Genomic DNA, 21,891 nt, shown 5'->3' on the forward strand with positions numbered 1-21,891 from the left:
ATACAGACGTGCGGGACTTTATGTAAATGAGTTGCGCAAATGCACGTCTGATTTTAGGCTGAGATGCGTCATGAATTTTTGTTGTTAATAAGAACTGCGACACGTGACATTTCACAGGTGCTTCAAGCGACAGATTACGTAAATAGACTCTATTTTTTTGTGAAAGGTCAGCACTAAACGAGTCTTTATCGTAAATATATAAATACATAAGTGGATACGTTTTTAATGACATACAATTAAATCAAAACACGGTTTTTAGAGTGCTGCTCTCCAAGGTACTGAAACGAACTTCTGCTATTACGCAGTTTGTTTGCTAATATATAGCATGTAATTAAAATGGTGATAATAATGCAAACTGCAATAATAAAGTATGTTGATTGATAAAAATAAATGCATTGTTTAATTAATAGCAAGTACGTAGGCTACAGTACAGATTCTAAAGTATGTACAAGTCTATAATGACAACTAATTGGCTAACTTAAAAGGCGAACAATTCATTTTTAGAATAAACAATAAGAATACATCGCAACAGTAAATAATGACAGTAGCCTATTAACAGTTGTCAACATTTATTGATTTTTTTTCAAACAATTTTAACAATGCGTGCATGACATTTCAGTTTTGCATCTACAACAAAATATGCAGTATGTTGAGTTGCGTAAGCAGTCGAGCGAAACTAGCTACATATATTTGTCAGTAATGTAATTAACATCTAGTTCAATGCGGCATATGAGCGCATCTTGTAAATAAAACACCTCGTAAATAATAATAATAATAATAAAAAAACAACTCGTCGAATGCATTGGCTCAGCTCATGATTTCAACAAGCCTTTGATGCTTAATTGATTGCAGGTTGTTTGGGAAAATTACAGCAACACTGAGAGACAACAAGCTGAAGCAAATGGTGGACGGTAGGCAGTCAGTATTGGTCTAAAATACCAAGAACAAGACATGTTAATATACAATGTATAAAATGACAAATATTGCAAGCAGCGCGCTACACAATATACGAAGCGTTTTTTTGGTATTTACATGCGATTCGGTTTGCGTATTTTCTAGTATTAATTCGTTATGTTAAATACTTTGTGCGCCTATATATTTGGACTACAAAAATTAGGCTATAAATATATATCTTTTTCTACATGCAATACATAATGACTATTTTAAAATGTCATGCTCTCTTTGTAACAGCTTGATTAACACTAGAAGTGATGTTATAGGTGCGTCTAAAAAGCAATATCGATGATGTGGAGCTTCTTTGATTTTCCAGCATTTCTTCTTGATTTCTCTCGAAAGTCTTCACAAATTGTATTGTTTACATCTTCCGCAGGGCATTGCACAGGATTGAGATCTCACCTGGGAATACAATATTGTGATTAATTAGTGATCTATCTGGATTAAAATAAAACGGGACAGTAAGATATTACATTTGAGTCCAGAAAATTCAAAAATTAAGATCTACAATAAAATTAACCAATGAAAGTAATTTCTTTGGCACCAATGAGTTAATCTTTGTTAATGTTATTTAATAAGTGTTAATGATGACGTATTGTTAACACAAAAATTGTAAAATCTTTTTATCCAATTAAAAAAAAGATTTGTGCTAAAAGCAAAGAGAACTTTCTCTTAACTGCAGGTTCACATTTATTAGAGTGTAAATTTGAATGAAAACGAAAATTTCTTCTGATAAGCTATGTGGAAAAAGACAAATATACATTCAAATAATGCTTAAACTGTTATATAGTGATATGACCCTTGAAATGACTTGTGGTTGTGAAATATTTCTGAATTCATCTTAATCAAAAATTTGACTTGCATACTAATAGGTAATTTATGTTCCCATTAAATCTGTTGTTGTTCCACTATACGTGTTAACCAATAATATATATTTTTTAAAATGTATTTTCCTTAATTTTTTATATATTCTTCATTCATCCCCATTTTCAGAATCTGCTCATTCCTGTTGTTCTCATTCTGCTCCTGATTTTTTAAAGAAAGTCCTAATTTTCCTTTCTTTATTTTGTAATTATGAGGATGGCCTAAACTAAATACCCACCATTGATGCTGTCAGCCAGGTTCTTCAGCTGTTGTGCATTGTCCAGCATCTCAATTCTCTGTGTGTATGCATTATAGCGTACAGAGAAAGGCCTGGGGATGGTAGTGGCAAATCTCCTATAATTTAAAGCAAAAATGCACATTATTAACTGCTGGAAATGCAGAGAAGTTTTGAGAGAGGGTTTCACTGTGGTCACTTTACCGGACTTTCTCTTTGGCGTCTTCAAAACTTTCTGCCACAAAGTAAACGGGCTGGAACTCCGTAATAGGATACTTCTGCTGGCAGGTCTTCTCTGGCTCAAAGGGCTGAAGTTTAGGCTCGTTCGTCAGACAGTACTGCAAAGCAAATTTGTAGGTTTCAGAAAAATACGTATTTTGCCTTCAGAAAACAACAGTACAAAGGCTGTCACTTAGGGTGTCACTACTTTTTAAAACGTATTATATTCCTAATTGTCTCAAACTCAGTAGGTGCATCCAGCTCCCTTGTAGTCGGGTCACTGACTAGAGTCAGCCATCTTAGGAACTGTCTCAATTGCAAAATTCTTCTTCCAGTGCATTGAAACTTTCAATAAACCCAAAATGCAATGTGAAAATCAGGATGCATCGAAGTTTAAAAGCATGACACGTAAATCATGTGTACCAAATCAACCATAATGACAAACAAAAGATGTTTTTCTAAAAAAAACCATATATATATATATATATATATATATACATATATATTTTACATTTAATATGAACAAGCAAAGCTAGACAGAACAATCTAGCAAACAATTAGAGCTGTTTATAGCTGGTTAGCTATAATATACTTTTAAAAATGTCATAAAATGAATAATCAATTCTTTTGTTGGATATAAATTCCAGTTTTGATGTTGTACAAAGTGGAAGTCTTCATGTCCTAATGTAGTTAACCAAGCTTAATGATATGAATATATTAGTGCTTACATGGTACATAATTTGGAAGTTTTTGTACTACTGTACTTTATCTCAGTGTTGTTAGTCCTGGCTTGTTGAGCATTCACACTGTTTATTTTTATTTATTTTTAATTTAATTTCTGTTCTGTTCTGGGAAGATTGTTAAAAACTTATTTCTAATAACTGATTTATTTTATCTTTTCCATGATGACAGTAAATAATATTTGACTAGATATTTTTCAAGATACTTCTATACAGCTTAAAGTGACATTAAAAGGCTTAACTAGGTTAATAAGGTGAACTAGACACGTTAGGGTAATTAGTCAAGTTATTGTATAACGATGGTTTGTTCTGTAGATTATCGGAAAAAAAATTAGCTTAAAGGGGCTAATAATTTTGTTAATTTAATAACTAATGAAAGAATAAAATAAAATAATAAAAATTAATAACTGCTTTTATTCTAGCCGAAATAAAACAAATAAGACTTCTCCAGAAGAAAAAATATTATCAGACATACTGTGAAAATTTCATTTCTCTGTTAAAATCATTTAGGAAATATTTAAAAAAGAAAAAAAATCAAAAGGGGGCTAATAATTCTGACTTCAACTGTATATACACATTTAGGTATGTTTGGTCTGTGTTGTGCACACATTTCAGTCGATTCACAATGGATTATTAACTGTCATTTTGGTTTGATGAAATTGATGTGCATTCATGAAGGACAGAGGATATGAGCAGTTCTTCTGTTCAATAAGTGACGCAGCAGAGTTGTGGATCAATTCCTTAGTGACACACGCTCATTTTGGCTAAGTTACTCATACACACCTGCAGTTCACCAAAGGATGACAGCAGACCTGCACCATAAGCCTTCACTTCATTTCCTTGCTTGCACAGACCAAATTCCACAGTGAACCAGTAGACCTACAGAAACAAATGAAATTTTGCAGTGCTTTTTATCCTTGATGTATAACATGAATGGCTTCAGTTAAAGATGGAGAAAGGTATTCTTATTGTAAACATAACTCACTGTAGCCAGCTTCTCTATGAACTCATCAGGGGCGCCCAGAGAAGCGAGCCCAATTTCCTGATCAGATAAAAAGCATTGTTATAATTGGATTTTACAAATGACAAATGACCTTATTTTTTTTTCTTTATTTTTTTACACTTCCTTTTTTTTTTTAGTTCAAATTATTTTTGAGTTCAAATTTCATAAGCAGTTGTTTTTTTTTCTCAGAATTGTACTCAGAATTCAGAATTTTAAAATGTTATACTATATTTTAATGAATATAGAAATCTAAACAAAAATTGGGAAATGGATTTCACCTTGATAATTGCCATTATATAGTATAGGCATAGTTCACTCAAATATGTTTATTTATTTGAAACTTTTATGAACTTCTTTCTTTATATCTGTTGAACACCTAACAAAATATCATGTAAATCAGGGACCATAGACATTTATAGTAGGAACAAAAATATAATGGTAGTCAATGGCTGTTTTTTTCCCAGCATTCTTCAGATTATCTTCCTTTGTGTTCAACTGAAGAAAGCAACTTAAACATGTTTGAAACGAGTGGATGATTAGAAAAGGATGACATAATTTTCATTTTAAGGTGAATTATCTCATGAACTAATATTTCTTAATATATATTATAATACAACAACATGAAAAGAAGTATAATGGTATCAAACCTGAGAGAACTGGGCAAAATTTGGGTCAGCAAACAACGGCACATGACCCAGCAGCTCATGACAGATATCCCTGAGGGAACAAGCACATTTTAACCAATGTAGCATTACCAAAATTAATATTTGTTTTTCTCTGATCACTTTTGTCCACCTTAATTTTAAACTGGTGCTTATTTATACTCACGGCTCAGGTGTGTACATGGGTTTGGAGCTGTGGCGAATGTACTGGGTCGAGTGAAACACTCGAAAGGCCAGACCAGCTAAGAAGTCCCTTGAGGAGAGGAGACCGGCCACAGGACGCAGACGGAAACCTGTGCATGCTGGGAAATCAAGAAAAGGTCAGACATGCAATGCAAAATAGAAACATTTAAAAGGAAAAACTGTAGATTAAAACAAAGGAGATGTCTGTCAAAATTGAGTCTTTTTTTCTGGCAAATGTTAAGAACTCATACAAAATACACTCAAAAAATGTTGTTGTTTTTTTGCTGCGGTTTGTTTAAACAATTTATTTAAAATAAACTGAATTAACACTATTTTTGTGTTTTTTGGGGGGGGGACAACCTAATTGTTTTATATTTAATCCACTTACAAATAGTTAAATTACAAATAATTTATATGGGCTAAATTTAAACTAACAATTTAACTTGAACAGTACTGAATTTAATTTGTTTACATTCAGCACATATAAATTGTTTGCAGCTCTATTACTTTTGACTCACTTTTATTTACAATATATCTATATTCTCTAGAAATGTGTTCAGATAATTCGATAATAATATACACCATTGTTTGCATCATTAAAAATAATCAAGTAATAAATAGAAATAAACTAAAATCTCATCTGTAAAATACTTTCACATGACAAGAATATTAAAACTGAGAAGAAATATGCAAATTAGCGCATATTTCATATGCCCACCTCATTTTCAAATTTATACCTAACAATTTAGAAAACTTATCAAATATAATGTAGAAATATAAATAAAAATAAAATATTATTATAAATATGTAAATATAAATTTAATATAAAAAAATGTTTGCAATTTCAAGGCTCAGGTTAGCACTGACACGTCATAGCAAGAAGGTCACTGTTTCAAGTGCCGACTGGGTCGGTCGGGATTTTTGTGTGAAGTTTGCATGTTCTCCACGTGTTCGCGTGGGTTTCTTCCGGGTGCTCCCGTTTACCCCACAGTCCAAAGACATACACTCTAGGTGAAATGGGTATACTAAATTGGCTGTAGTGTGTGTGTGTGTGTGTGTGTGTGTGTGTGTGTGTGTGTGTGTGTGTGTGAGAATGTATGGGTGTTTCCCAGTACTGGGTTATGGCTGGAAGGTCATCTGTTGCCTAAAACATATGGTGGAATAGTTGGCGGTTCATTCCGCTGTGGCAACCTCTGAAATAGAGACTAAGCTGAAGGAAAATTAATAAATGAATGTTTGCAATTCTTAATGCAATCAGTTAAACTGGGAAAGAATGGTGATGGCTATTAGTACATTCATTAAATGTACTGATAGTTCCAATGCAGTGTCTTTATATTTGCTTTTATTAAGAGAGCAGACGTAAAAGCTTTATTGCTATGTCTGAACAACAGTGGCTCTACTGGAAGCCGATCTTACATTGCAGGTAGTGTGAGATGTCCTCCAGCTGTGGGATGTTGTCCTCACGATACCCACAGTATTTCTCAAGCAGCGGAAAGACACGGTTGTGTTCACGGCAGGCATGTGTGGGGTACAGAGTCTTCAGCTCTCTGAAAACTGTCCCCCATGTGGCCTTCTCTTCAGCTGTGTATTCAACACGTGGAATAGGCTGTCCACTAACAGAAGAGAAACATGTGCTTAGCTTAGTTTTAGGACACAATGGGTTCAAAGGCTTTTGTCTAAGTGCTTTATATAATGTTGCATACTATTTGAAACCTGAGAAAGATTATTTTGAGAAATGTTTTGGACTATAATTATGTTTGTGCTTTAATCAGTTCATCCAGGATTTTGAAAAAACATTTTTTAATAGTTGCGGCCTAAATTACTGATTTTGTGACTGTTTTTCATGAAACATATTGTATTTTTGCTTCAAATCTTGTGTTTTTCTTTGAAAAAACACTAAAATTTGAAGAAAAAAAAGTGATCTTAAGTATCATCAGACTCGAAACATCCAGAAGGAATTGTTTCTTTATTTGAAATATAATCAACAAATACATTTTATTTTATCAGTTTAGTTATCATTAGTATTAAATGACTAAAATTGTTTAACCATAAAACTTATGTTACAAAACTTAAACTAATATGACTGTTGACAGAAAAAAACCTATAAAGCTTATTTTATTTTAGCTTGTTGCCAAGAAAATATTTCTAAAATTAAAACAAAAAGGTACTTCAAAAAGAGTGTTGCAAAATGGAAAAAAAATATATTCTGTTTTTTTTTAAAGCAAGCTCAAGATAAAGTAATTAGATAAAAATTCTAGTCTAAAAACTGAACAAAAGCATTTTAGTTTACCCAAAAATCAAGTTCCATCTTCATTTACTTAGCCACACATTAGTACAAAGAAGCCTACAGGTTTATATTATTTCATTGTCCTGTTGTTTTGCATAGCATTTTCTTTTAATCCATCAGCAAAAGCTGCTTTTACAAAATATATTTAAACTATATTCCAAAAAACGAAATCAGATTTTAAATGGAATGAATGTCAATAAATGATGACAGCGTTTTTGTTTTTGAAAGAAATAACCCTTTATCCTGGTTTTTGAATACTATTATAAACAGCATGATTCTAACCAGCTTCCCACACATAAATTAGACTTTTTTCAAACTTGTAGACGTATTATTGTAGTTTGGTGTACTGTATACTGTACCTGAATAATCATAATAATAGATATTAATATAAGCACAAATGTCATTCTCTAGATCCCATAGGCCACAGGTGTCAAATTTCAGTTCCTAGAGGGCCGCAGCTCTGCATACTTTAGTACCAACCCTGATTAAACACACCTGACCAAACTAATTCAGACCTTTAGGTTTGTTTGAAATCTACAAATAAGTGTGTTGGAAAAGGGTGCACTGTAAAAAAATGCTAGGTTTCAAACAATTCCATCATTTTGTCCCAACACAAATTGGTTAAGTTAACTCATTTGTTTTTACAAATAAATGGATTGAACATAAAACAATTAAGTTGTCTCCCCCAAAGAAAAACTCAAGAATTGTGTTGCTTCAACTCATTTTAAATAAGTAGTTTAAAAAAGCAGCAAAAGTAATTTTTTGAGGGTGGAACTAAACGGTGCGGAGCTGTAGACCTCCAGGAACTGGAACTGACACCTGTGCCATAGGCTAAAGGACAGTAAACCAACAAACAATCTTGCTAATCAAATTGGTATGGAGGAGTGATGTGTGCTAGTGTTATTAATGTAGCGTGTGTATATATGTGAGTTTGAATTTTTGGTTTTATAAATTCCCTTTTTTTAATCTAAATACATTTTGGGTCCTTTTGTATTTTTTTTTTCTACCAAAACTTGATTTTATATATATATATATATATATATATATATATATATATATATATACTGTGGATGTATATAAAAATTTAAACCGTTAAAGGCTAGTTTAATAAAACAATTAATTCTGTCATCATTTACTCCCCCTCCACCTGTTCCAAACCTGTTCAATTTAGTTTTTTTTTTCTTCTGTCAAACTGAAGAATGCTAAACAGCCATTGACTTTGATAGAATTGTTGTTTCTTCTATGGGTGTCAATGGCTACTTTTTCCCTAATATTATAGGAAAAAAAATTTTTGTGCTTAACAGGTGGAAAAAAAAGGTAGAAACACTACCTATACCTTTTCCTGAACTATACCTTTCAGAAGCTACTAAAACAAGTACACTTTACAATAAAGTTTCAGTAGTTTATGTATGTACTAACATGAACTAATAATGAACAATACTTGTACATCATTTATTAATTGTAGTTCAACATTTACTTATGCATTATTAACATCCAAATTCATGCTTGTTAAAATTAGTTTACACACTGAGTTAAACTAACAATGTACAAATGTATTTTAATAAACTAACATTAACTAACATAAACAAATATTGTAATAAATGTTTTGTGTATTGTTTGTTCATTTTAATAAATCCTTTAACTAACATTATGTAATACAACCTTATTGTAAAGTGTTACCCTAAAATAAGCATAAATGACCCAAAAAACCCTAAAGGCCACTGAACAAACATGTCAAATCTCAGTGCAAGTACAGTGTAAGTTGAAGAGTAATGAGTGCTTGTATTATTGATGGAGCGTGCATGTAAATGTGAGCCTTCTCAGGGGGCGTCACATTCAGCGCTCCTGCCCTTTGTAGAGGCTGTGTGAATAATGCATCTCAATTATGATGACAAAGCTTGCGGCGCTCTGCACTGCACGGGGACCCTGTAATTTAGCCCCTTTGTTTGGCAGTTGGAGTAATTTTCCATAGAAAGCACAACACAACAACAGGGAAAGTGCTAGCTGTAGACAAGAAGACAATAGTTACTGTCTGTAGTTGTAAGCAATGTCAGCAAATTCCTTCCTCCTGGCCCGGTAGACGGTGTCAGTGAAACCCTGCAAACGAAAGCGATGTTAACACAGAGTCTGATCTCTCATTCAAATGAAGCCTTTGTAGAGTGTTTGCTGCTTATGATGAATGCATTTCGGTTTAATGACGGCTGGGAAGGGGGCAATTATTTATAATTACAGGGACTCAATTAAAGCGATGACATCAATTTGAGGGCCTCCGCCCGTTTCCATCACAATAGAGAGTGATGCAGATCCTAACTGGGGGCTTTTAGAGTCGCGCGGAGCACATACAAAAAATACACCCACACACACACTCTTGTGTTTGATAGAAGTTCCCTCTTACGTTTACTTTCGCTCTTTTCTGTGATCGTGAGGGCGGTCACTTCAAAGTACACACACACACACACACACACACTGTTGCATATATGGTGTCTTACTGGATGGTCTGCGTCCAGCTCGGATCCATAACTCAGGATTTGGTTGGCAAATCGGTCCAAGTCCTGGATGTCATTGGGGAACCATGGGACTTTCCATGAGATGGAAAGAAAGAAAACATTTTAGATTTAATGGCCGATTATTCTGTTGAAATAGTATTCAATGCAAGTGAACTTTTGTTGGTGTTTTTTTATGTATACATTTAAGGACAAATGATATTTGAAAGAAGGCTTTATTGTAAAGTTTGTTTAAAAAGATTTATGTTTAATAAAAAATGTTTGCTAGAATAAATAATACAAATATAATAGCATTCAAATATAACAAACTATTTAAAAAAATTTAATTAAAACTAAAGAAATAAACACACATTTGACTAAAATAAATAAAAATATGATTAATTACAGGAAGATAGATAAATAAATAAATAAATAAATAAATAAATAAATGAATGAATGAATGAATGAATGAATGAATGAATGAATGAATGAATGAATGAATGAATGAATGAATGAATGAATGAATGAATAAATAAATAAATAAATGTTAAAATCCCAGCAGACATACAACATCATAAGTTAATATGTTAATATAAGGACAGTGTTATTTTGATGTCAAAGAATTATGTGAAATGACGTTGATATTTGGTTGATTTTAGGTTCTATTGGAAAGTGACCAAAATCCAACTTCAAGTCAACATCATAGTGGTAATGTCTACACAAGCTGCAATAACATTAGACGTTGATATTTGGTTGTTTTTAGGTTACATTGGAAAGTAACCAAAATGCAACATCTGTCCGATGTTGGACATTGATGTTAGCCTTGATGTTGGGTTCTGAAGTCAACCTGATTTTCATTTCCAAACAAAATGCAACGTCCCACGACGTTGGGGTACGACATTAATCTGATGTCATGTTGACATCCTGTGTCTGCTGAGATACATATTTACATATTTAAATATTTAAGTATTTCAAATATTTCGCAAACTGGATCGAATAATACTAATATTTTTTTATATTTCAAGACTAATTTCAACATTTGTACCTGGTTAAAGTAAATGTGTGTACAGTATTGTTGAAGTCAGAATTATTTGCCCCTCCTTTGTTTTTTTTTTCTTTTTTTTTTTAAATATCTCCCAATTGATGTTTAACAGAGCAAGGAAATTTTCACAGTATGTCTGATAATATTTTTTCTTCTGGAGAAAATCTTGTTTGTTTTATTTTGGCTAGAATAAAAGCAGTTTTTAATCTTTTAAATGCCATTTTAAGCTCAAAATTGTTAGTCCCTTTAAGTTATATTTTTTCGATAGTCTACAGAACAAACCATCGTTATATGATAACTTGCCTAATTACCCTAACCTGCCTAGTTAACCTAATTGACCTAGTTAAGCCTTTAAATGACACTAAAAGCTGAATAGAAGTGTCTTAAAAAATATTCAGTAAAATATTATTTACTGTCATCATGGCAAAGATAAAATAAATCAGTTATGAGTTATTAAATCTATAATGTTTAGAAATGTGTAAAAAAAATCTTCGCTCCATTAGACAGAATTAAAATGTCAGTTTATAAACTTTTTTTCACTTTAAATGAATTAATTCTTTAAAATGTGTCTGAACTTTTAACGTTGCGTTTTTCAGGTCTATGCTGAATACTACTGAATAATGACACGAAAATAGTATTTAATACCATAAATACCCTAAAGAGACAAAATATAAAATACAAATAGTATTGAAATAAAATGTAGTAAACTCTTAGCATACACGTACATTTTATCATGTATTTCAACAATGGACTTACAAGGTAGCTCTATAGTGCACTGCACAAGAATAAACTCTAAAATTAAATCTATAATAAAATCCCTAACTGTCCCCTTTTACCCCTAATATCACCTAGCGCACAATTTATAACTGAACATATTTTTTTAGTTTTCTGCTTTAGATTTCAATGAGATCCTCCATATAGTCTTTTCATTCTTTCCATTTAAAAAAAATTGACTAATGATCGAATCAAGTTCCTGATATGTGTCAGTATATCAGTGCTCTCTAACATTGGCATGCTAACAGAGATAGATGACACAACAGTAAAAGGAAAACATTGTATGGAGAATAGTCCAGTCCAGCCTTTCAGACGAAAACCCTGCTCTGCGGCATCCAGAACTGCGTAAAGTCTAGATTTATGACAGCTAAACTCGTTGGGGGTCCGGCCATCAGCACATAACTGAAGAATAAGCCTGAGGCGCTCTGAACAAAAGGCCAAGAACTGACTGCTTTTCCTCATCAGCCATAAATATCCATGAGCGTCCCCCAGTGCTGTGTTTTCTTATTGTATTGATAATAGGGTCTGTTGGTCTGTCAGTCTTTGTGATGACCTTTGACCCCCACCCTGCTGAACTGACTCTTGGAGAGACACAGGACATTTCAGTTCATCGGAGTCTGTTAGTCCTCAAAATCTAAACTAATGTAATTCTGGAAACAATCACGAGAGAGAAGGAGTGCAGGGGTCTTTGTCATCCATCTGCAGGATGACATTTATTAGTGATTACAACTATTTCTGGTGTAAATGCCCTCGATTGCTCTCACTCAGTTTTTTCGGCCAATTATTGTTCAGACTGGTGGTCTCACCTGTGTCTTTCTGTTTGTTGCGGGATAGCTCGTGAACTTGGCCCCTGATCTGGGTGCGAAGACCATCAACGATTTCATCCAGAACTTTAGAGGAGGCTTGATCCACGCTGATGAAGAACTCGTACTCTTCATTGTTCTTGCGTGATGGACGGGACTCAATGTGCGTCAGGTTAATGCCTTTCTCCTGCAAAATACACATTTATGACAATTATATCTAATGATTTCAAGCATCAAAACAAAAAAGAAAAAAAGACAATGTGCGTTATTTATTAGTTCATTTGTAGATCAGAAGAAGTATGGTTAAATTATTTAATTGCTTTTGTAATAATCTAAGCAGTATATAAATAATACATTTCATACATTTTATTTTCTATGGCATACACTCAAAAAATGCTGGGTTGTTATTTACACGGAGCGCCAGATTAATTTAATTGATAAAAAAAACTCAATGTTGTGGTAACATTTTTACTTAAATATATGTATAAGTTAATGATGAAGGACTGTTATTTCACCCATTTTATGACATTTTATTTTCAAAAACATTTCAAACAATTAATGAATTCTTAAATTGCATTTAAATTGTTTTGTTCATATATAAAATGTGCATATACAGTTAAAGGCAAAATAATTTTGCCTTTCTGTGAATTTATTGATTAATGGAGAGAAGATTTATTTAATACCTTGTTAAAAATAATAGTTTAATTAATAATATCTAATAACTTAATATATATTGTGTTTGCCTTTATGAAAGTACATAATATTTTAGTAGTTGTTTTGCAAGACATGCAGTACTAATATTCAGTTTAAAAAGAAATTTAAAGGCTTAACTAGATTAATTAGTTACACTGTAAACCCCCCCAAAAAACAAAACCGACTGCAACTCAAACCATTTAATATATATATATATATATATATATATATATATATATATATATATATATATATATATATATATATATATATATATATATATATATATATAAGTATATATATAAAACTTGCTCCAGAAGAAATAAATATAATAGCAAATGCTGTTAACATTTCATTTGGATAGTATTGGAAAAAGAGTGTAAATGTACAAATGTGTAAATTTACTAGAACTTTTCATTTATTATTAATAGTAATAATAAATTTATTTGTGTGGTTTGCATTAAACATTATCATTAACATAAACATTAAATTGATTTGACCTCATTTTGCACAGATGAAACACTAGGTGGCAGTCCAGCCTTGCCCTTTAAATGATGAAGCAGTTACAAAATGCTGAGAACAAACCTTAAATCATTGTAGCTGGTTTTACATTGATTTATTGAAGGATTGATTTATTAATAGGTTTTCTGCACCAGAACCTGTTATAAAAGCATCAATTACCATCAGTTAAGGAATGTGTAAAATATACCACAAACAATCGATGATTAAGAATATACGTTGTGTGTGTGTGTGTGTGTGTGTGTGTGTGTGTGTGTGTGTGTGTGTGTGTGTGTGTGTGTGTGTACTTATCTTTCCTTAATAACTAATTGAGTAAATTACTGTAGTTTATCAGAAAATCCATTTAAACTAAACTTGTGCACGCACACATTTTGGCAGCGCACAAGCTTCAAGTGTACAGCGTTATTTCAGCCAATCAGAAAGAGGGTGTTCAAGCATCTGACTGCAATTTTTAAGCAAAACCATGTTTGTATTTATGCGTTTTCACACAAACAGAGGGAGGACGCCCATTGCTGTTTGCCATAGGCCCAGAGAGGAGGCGGATAGGTTTTACAATGTCTTTTTCATCTCTAATAATCTCCTTCCTTTCCCTTGTGGTACTGATTGAGTCCATATGAACTGCATCCTTTAGCACCCGAGAACAAAACTGCAGATTTGCTGCATTATTTTTCTGCATGTTTGGCATTTTTTATGAAACGGTTGGTTATTACAACCGCATTCACAGAGTCACAGGGTTCAGTCAGCACATTCATTGTATGCTTGAACATCACTTTTGAGGTTTGCATCAAAATTTTATGTTTACTTAATTTACTGTATGTGCACCCTCAGAAATACAGGTACAAAAGCTGTCACTGATGTGGTCACTTTTCAAAAGGCGCACTTTTGTACATAAAAGGTACACTTTTATACCTAAAAAAGTCTATACTGATACTTTTACCACTTGTTACACTTTTGTACTTTTAGGTACTAATATGTACATTGAAGGTACAAATGTGGACCTTTAAGGTACCAGAGTTTGAAATGATCCCACCCCAGTGACAGCTTTTGTACATTTTTATTTCTGAGAGTGTGCTGCAAAGCCCCTGTTTATCTTTGGTTCACATTCTGACATTTTTCATGATGATAATCTAAATTGGGCTGTGCAATATGATGATATATACTGAATGAAAAATATTAAACTTCTAGAATTTTATATTATGCTTTAAAAAGTTTGTTTTGTGGTGCAGGAAAGTGCAAAGCATGAAATGAAAGCTTGAAAGTATGATTTGACATTTTATTTCTAGTATTTTGAAAACATGTTTATATTTCGTTCAAACTTGTTTTTTTTTTGCATTCTTAATCAAACATTTGCCTAGAAGTTTTACATAAAGTAACAATATTATCGCATAAAATTACTTATAATAAGTAACTTATAAATAAATGCATTGATCATAATAATAAATGGCATTATTGACAATTACATTGTTTTAATTATGAGCAAATAATAAGATATGTTGTTCAAGCTGAATAGTAAATTATTAATTATAAACATTATCTACTGTAATTCATTTCAAGTTGATTTGTGTAGCTCTTTTCACAATAAGTATTGTTATAAGCAGCTTTACAAAAGGTGTGCATTATTACAATTTAAACTAGAAAGTATAGTAGACAGTGTAGCTGTCAAGCGCATAGAATAATCTTCATAAACTATAATGTACTTTTTTAAAAAATGTGATATATATTGCTTTGTTGTTGTTGTTGATGTTATGTTAATATAATATTTAATAAGTAATACTGTACCTTTAATCAACTCTTACTTTCTTTCATAAAGCACCTTTTCTCCACACAGCAAACATTCAATGCAGGAAATTAGTGTTTTAAATTAGTGCAAATGATGCTGGAAAATGTCCATGGGGTGTCCGGGCAGAGGGGTGGAGAAGGGGGTGTTTTAAGGGGGTGGAGTAGGATGGCACAAATGAACCAATCAGAATCTACAAGCCAAGCTTTTATGTTTATAGTGGCATTAGGGGGTGCACATTTGGCATGTATCCATTATTGACTTGCACAAACAGATTTTTTAGCTCATTAGTTTTAGTTTCAAAAAAGCCTATATGCTTGAGTGGAATGCAATTTGTTGTAATCTTATGGGGCAAACATTTTTAATAAATTTGTAATAAGTCTGTGAAATCTGTCATCTATTTGGTCAAATGTTTCATAGCACGTAGGCAGCAGAAAAGTCAACATCCTAAAAACAAAATATACTGAACTTTGGTACAAACAAAGAAGAGCTTTGGAAATGATTCAAGAAATCTTGGCATTATTACAGGACACTCCGTGCATGTCCATTTCGATACTGTTTGTATGCTTCCTACACATGCACATAACACATTACTACACATTATTACATCATGGGGATATATTGCTTCTGTATAGCCAATTGCATTTTAAGGTACTTGCTTTAAATGCAGTTTACGAAAGTGACTTTATATATTTTAAAACCTTTTGCTCACTTGCATGAAGAAAAACTTTTGGTTACTTTGGTTTTTGAGTCATACTATAGTAAAGTTTATTATGTTTTATAAATTATTTAAAACACTTTGTTAGTGAATGCTATACAGCATGTATACTGTATTATTAACTACATAAACTGTAATAAACTGTAATAAATACTACAGTAAACTGTGGCAATATAATATAATAAGTATAAAATATGTAGTATAATAGCCTATTGTTGTAGAAAACTACAGAATTAGGTCATTTCTTTACTTTACTATAGTTGTTGTATTACCAAAGCAATTTTATAATAACCACAACAGATGAACTGAAGTATTTTACTATAGTAAGATTCAAAACCTGACTACTTATTTACTTTCAATCACTAAAGCATGTTTTCCATGTGGAAACAAATAGGTAAAACCCAGTGGTTTGAAGAGCATGGTAACATAGAGAAATTTAGAAGTCATTTTAATTTATATATCTAAAAACATCATATAATTATCATTATGTTAAGCTGAATTTCATTTTAGTGGGTGTCTTTTTTTAAATCAGCTTAAAATATATGATAGTTGTGATTTTGTATTTTGTCTAATGAATTTAAAAAGTACTTTTAATGTACAAAAATTAAATTAGTTTCCATGTTGTTTTAAAGTGAGGGCAGATCTCAAACTTCATTAACCTCGCTTAAGTTGCATCACATGGACAGCATTGCCTAACAAATGCGTCCTGACCAGTGTTTTGAATTTTGAGAAATGTCCACTATCATTCGCTGTCCTTGAGCCTCATGTTTTACCTTTTGATAAATGCTTCTAGTTGTACATTATAGAAAGAGTCAGAAAGAAAGGTGAATAATTAATACAATATAAATGCACTGTCGATACACTAACCTCAAATAGTTTCAGAGCTTTCACGAGAGCTCCAACTTCTTCCTTCAGAGAGAAAATGCAGGACACCACTCCTGATTTGTTTTTTGGTTCTTCCAGGTAGGATGAGGTCAGAGAGCCCTGTTAAACAAGCATGTCGAGGCACTCACCATCATTAATACACATGCAGAACCATCATGTCAAATTATCTTTATTATTATTATTATTTTTATTTTAAAAAGGTCTTTGAAATGAAAAGTAGGTTATTTTTCTGCAATAAAGATTAGTCAATAGATTGCTAGACAATAGATTGACAATAGATTGCCTGTCTCTGCTTGTTAAAGGATAGTTCAGTCAAAAAAAATAATATACTGACTGTTTACTTCCAAAGCTTTATGAGTTTATTTTGTTCTGTTCAGCAAAGTTGGAAATCATCCATAGTATGATAAATAAATACTATAGAAGTCAATTGCTTCCAATATTTTCCACAATATTTTCTTTTGTGTTCAACAGAAAAAAATCAAACGGATTTGGAAAAATTAAAGGGAGAGTAAATCACTATAGGATGTTCTTTTATAGGTGAACTATCCTTTTAATTCAGCCACCTTATGTGCTTAAAATGCAAAACTGTCTGTTACATATTAGCAAAACTACACAAATAAGTAACTTTAAAGGAGAATTTCTTCTTTGCAAAAATCAGAGGTTTATATAATTTTAACTTTTTTTTTTCGTTCTTCGCCAGTCGGATAATGTTGCAAGTTTGTTGTGGCCCTAATAGATCTCATTAATCTGATAAGAAGACCACCAAAGTAGGATCATAATGTAGCTTCAGAAGACTGTGCATGTGTGTAACTCATGACCAAAGTCACACTCGCATTCCTTTGAACCCACATTCCTAAATCAGCTGTCATTGTCATAACTTTCATCCCTATTTTACCATAATATGCTTTAAATAAAAAAAAATATATATATATAATAAAATCATTATATAATAATAAAAAATAAATGGAAAAATATACCTTTGGCGATCCACAATGTATATTAAAATAAAAATAAAATAAAACAATTAGTTGCACTGACCTCTGACTGCTTACATTTGTTTTTTTATTGTTAAAAATAATTATCATCTCTTTCACACTCTTTCACTCTTTTCAAACTTAATTATTAAAAAAGCTTAATTCCATAGAATTAAATTTATTGTCAGGTCTTACAAAACTTAAAAATGAGTTGGACTATCACTGAATAAATTTAAGCAAAATGTAGGCTATAGATTGAGTTTATTAGATCATTCTAATTTACAAGTTTTAATTTCATCAATTTATTTATATTTTGATTTTGGGGAAGTGCTAATATATATAGCCTATATATATATATGCTACATAAGTGTAAAATGATAAGCTAAAATTAAGTAGGATTAAAAGAATTGTTCACCTTTCTCTCCAGTCCCCCGTTTATCTGAGTGAGTCCTGCGTCCATTCTTGCTTCAGTCCTCAGGTGATGTGGCTTTGTCGGATGCTTCTGTGAACTTAGTGCAACTCATCCAAAAATCCAGCAATTTAAAAGTACCACGTGACACCACACCCCCTGAACCGGCCCGTGTGCCTGTCACGCGACCAGTTGTGCACATAAAGCCCTGCTGGGGATGTTTGGAAGCTGCTACCAAAAGCGCATCTGGTTTGTGTTGTTCAGTCCAGTGGAAAAGGGGGAGTTTTGGGTGAGGATGGAGTTCAAAGTCATCATTTCGCAACGATTAGTTTGCTAGTTTGTTTCCCCCCTTTACCTGATGTAATAATGATGTAATGTGTATTTTAGTTTAATAAAATAAAATAAAATAAAAGAACGAATAGAAACAGAATCGAGTTATGTTATAATTTCATCATCTATAGGCCTATATGTTGATGTTCTGTTATGACCACTCGATGGCGCCAATTATCTAACTTTAGATAAAGACTTCATAAATTGGGAATTAGTTTAGGTGAGCGAATGTCAACCAATATGAGAAAAAACACCTACTCTTAGGGAGGTTTAATCCATATTAGTGTTATTTTGTTTGATTGTTTTAATCTGTTGTCGTTCGACTCGCCCTACACCGAGATTGATTTGGTGTTATTAGCATAAGTAGCTAAACGACTACTTAAACAAACAATAATGTTTTTGTTTTACTCGAATGTTCTGTATTGATCGATTGCCACGCAAATATGGCGCTGCTCTCTCATCGGGTGATTGCAAACAAAAATGCTTTTAAGAGAAATGTGTTTACATATGTACTAGGATTTAGGCCATAGCTGTATAATCAGATTCCCAAAAAATTGCAATTAAGTTAATTGTAGATTAAAGTACAATAGATTGGATTACTATGTTAAAAATGCTCTTAATCAGATTAGTTATTCACTAGATGATTGCATATTGTGATTTGCAGGTTATTTGTTTGCGAACCGTTTTGACCTAAAATGAACTTACCACCAAGTTACTATGTAATTTTTTTTAGCTAATTTTTGCATGTTCACAGTTCATTGCCACATGAGGTTCAGGTAAATACATATTTCATCTGTATCTTTTAAGTTCAAGTGTTTTATTAATAATTCATAGTTCTATTTATTATCAATTTACATACCCACAGTTTGCTTACATGAACAATATGATAGTTAGTTAAATAAAAGAAATACACACTGTAAAAAAATCCAGGTTGCCTTAATTTTTTTAAGCTGAATCTAATTAAACTGAGTCTGTTGAACTCATATTTAGGTAAGTTAAAGTATCTTAAAACAGCTTGTGTAACTTATAAAATTAAGTTAGAGCATGATTAACTTAGTTTAATAAGTTACAATGAACTAAAAAACGTGCTGTCAAGACAAATTGATCATAGATTTTTTTTACAGTGCAGTTAGTGTTTTTTAACCACAATGAAGTACTTTAGTTACCTTATACTCAACTGTAGTAAATAAACAAATGACCCAATGCTGCAAGTTTCTACAACTTATAGTTGTTACAATGCTGTTATAATACAGTACATCACAGTTTACTGTAATAAAAAGTATTTCAGTATTTTCAGTTTGTTTTCCATGTGAAGCTCTAAAACTTTTTTATGTTAAATAAATCTAATAGTAAGTTATTTATGAACAAGCAATACAGCATATTTTATTTGTATTTCTAGACCAATTTGGTACAAAACAATGAAGTCTGTATGTTATAAACAGGTTAAAAGTGATCTAAAAGTAATCAAAAATGTTTTTCCGATTATGTTATGTAAATCAAGATTATATTCCTAGTAACAGTTTTCATTATGTACACTCTCAGATATAAAGATACACAAGCTGTCATTGGGGTGGTACCTTTTTAAAAGGTACAAATTTGAACCTGCAAGGTCCATATTAATACCTCAAGGGTACACATTAGAACCTCAAAAGTACAAAAAATTTCATTTTAAAGTTTATAGGTACTAATAAATATTTTTAAGGTCCCAATATGGACCCTTAGTACAAATGCATACCTTTTTGAAAAGGTACGGTGACAGCTCATGTACCTTTATTTCTTAGAGTGTATATTTCAATCTGTTATGAACTTAATGAAAAAATTGTGTTTTTTGTTTCAATAATTAGTATATTAAAAAATCCTTAAAATGATTCATGAAAATAGGCAATGTATGGTCTGTATTCAGTCCCTATATTAAAAGCTAATTTTGCCACACTTTTAATTTGTCTTAAGTGAAATTGGCATACTTATCTGGCACACACACATACGCACACAAACACACACAGACACTTTGCTTATGCTACCGCAAACCATCCATTTATTCACCTTTAGATGGCAGTAGGTGTCTATACAATTTGTAAATCATCATTTCTGTTAACTCCACTGTCCTAATAATTCCTATTAATGTTTTTCACAGCCTCACCATTTTAACATCTTCCACAAATTATGCCATAAACAAATGTCAAGATAAAAAATCTATCTTCATTATCAAAGAAATGCCTTTACCTTGACATTAATTTGAGATCACCGAATAGAAAGTAAAGCCTTTAGAAACACTGTAGCTGCGTCCCAAATGGCACACTATACACTATGCACTCATGCACTATGTACTTATGCACTTACACACTCAACAGGATAGTATATGTATGTAGTGCTGTCCCAAATGGCACACTAATGTTTTTTTACTAAGCGGAAATTCAAACCGTTTCCCTGATGACGTTTGACGGTTGCCAAATCAGTGAAATAAACGACTGAATTATCAAGTAATACCTGCCGTGAGTATTGCCGCATTTACCATCCGGAGGCGCTATAATCACTCTCGTAGGAGAATTTTGCTTTCACTATCCAAAATAAATAAAGTTATTCAACATGTGCGTCCGATCGCTCCGCCCCTTCCGCTACGTAAGCAAACCTGCGGTCGTTGAGTGCGTGAAGTGTCCATCATTACACACTTCATTTTAGCGGCTGAATGAGTGCATCATCCGGGTAATTAAAGTGCACTTATTATTTTGAGAGTTTTCAATGTGAACACACTACTTACACTATTTATACTACAAAATGGCGTAAAATAGTGCATAAGTATGCGATTTGGGACGCAGCTTGTATATGAATGTCTGTTTATTTACACAGGAAATATTGGCCCATGACCAAACCTCTACGTGATCTAAACAGCTGAAGTTCTCTTGAACATCTGGACACCGTTCCCCGTTTAACACCTGCAGATGTTTTCAGGTAGGATACGTTTAGGATACAGTAGACTCCCTGTGTATAGAAATGTTATCACAAGAACACATCAAGGCATGGTGGCAGTTAGCACACATATGCACGCTAAATGAAATGAATGAAGGGCTGTTACAACCAACACATTTGGCCTTTGCCTTATATTGTTAAGTGGAGTTACTCACTTGTATAAGCCAAAGTTTGTTTACTATTTAAATTTACAACACAATAACAGAAATTAATACTTTTAAAAAGAAATAAGTCACATTATGAACTAATTGATTATTTTAACATAGAAATGTTGATAAGATGAATACATGTAGGCCTAATGTGGGGCAGTTCTGTTTAGGCATGAGCTGGTATATGATTCTGACGGTATGATAACCTTGGATGGTATATG

The 21,891-nt window shown here is 32.3% G+C and overlaps 1 protein-coding gene across 1 annotated transcript; it reads right to left on the minus strand.

The window, feature by feature from the left end:
• Positions 1 to 552: 552 nt before the first annotated feature.
• pah (phenylalanine hydroxylase) lies at positions 553 to 18,310 on the minus strand. The gene is given in 13 exon segments (NM_200551.1): positions 553 to 1,356; positions 2,057 to 2,172; positions 2,258 to 2,391; positions 3,796 to 3,891; positions 3,998 to 4,054; positions 4,663 to 4,732; positions 4,844 to 4,979; positions 6,277 to 6,473; positions 9,177 to 9,244; positions 9,637 to 9,725; positions 12,253 to 12,436; positions 16,824 to 16,940; positions 18,231 to 18,310. Coding segments are annotated over 13 exon segments (1,350 nt in total). The 5' UTR covers positions 18,276 to 18,310; the 3' UTR covers positions 553 to 1,315.
• Between the last annotated feature and the right edge of the window lie 3,581 nt (positions 18,311 to 21,891).

Source organism: Danio rerio, chromosome 4 (assembly GCF_052040795.2).
Source record: "Danio rerio strain M-AB ecotype USA chromosome 4, GRCz13ab, whole genome shotgun sequence".
NCBI lineage: Eukaryota > Metazoa > Chordata > Actinopteri > Cypriniformes > Danionidae > Danio > Danio rerio.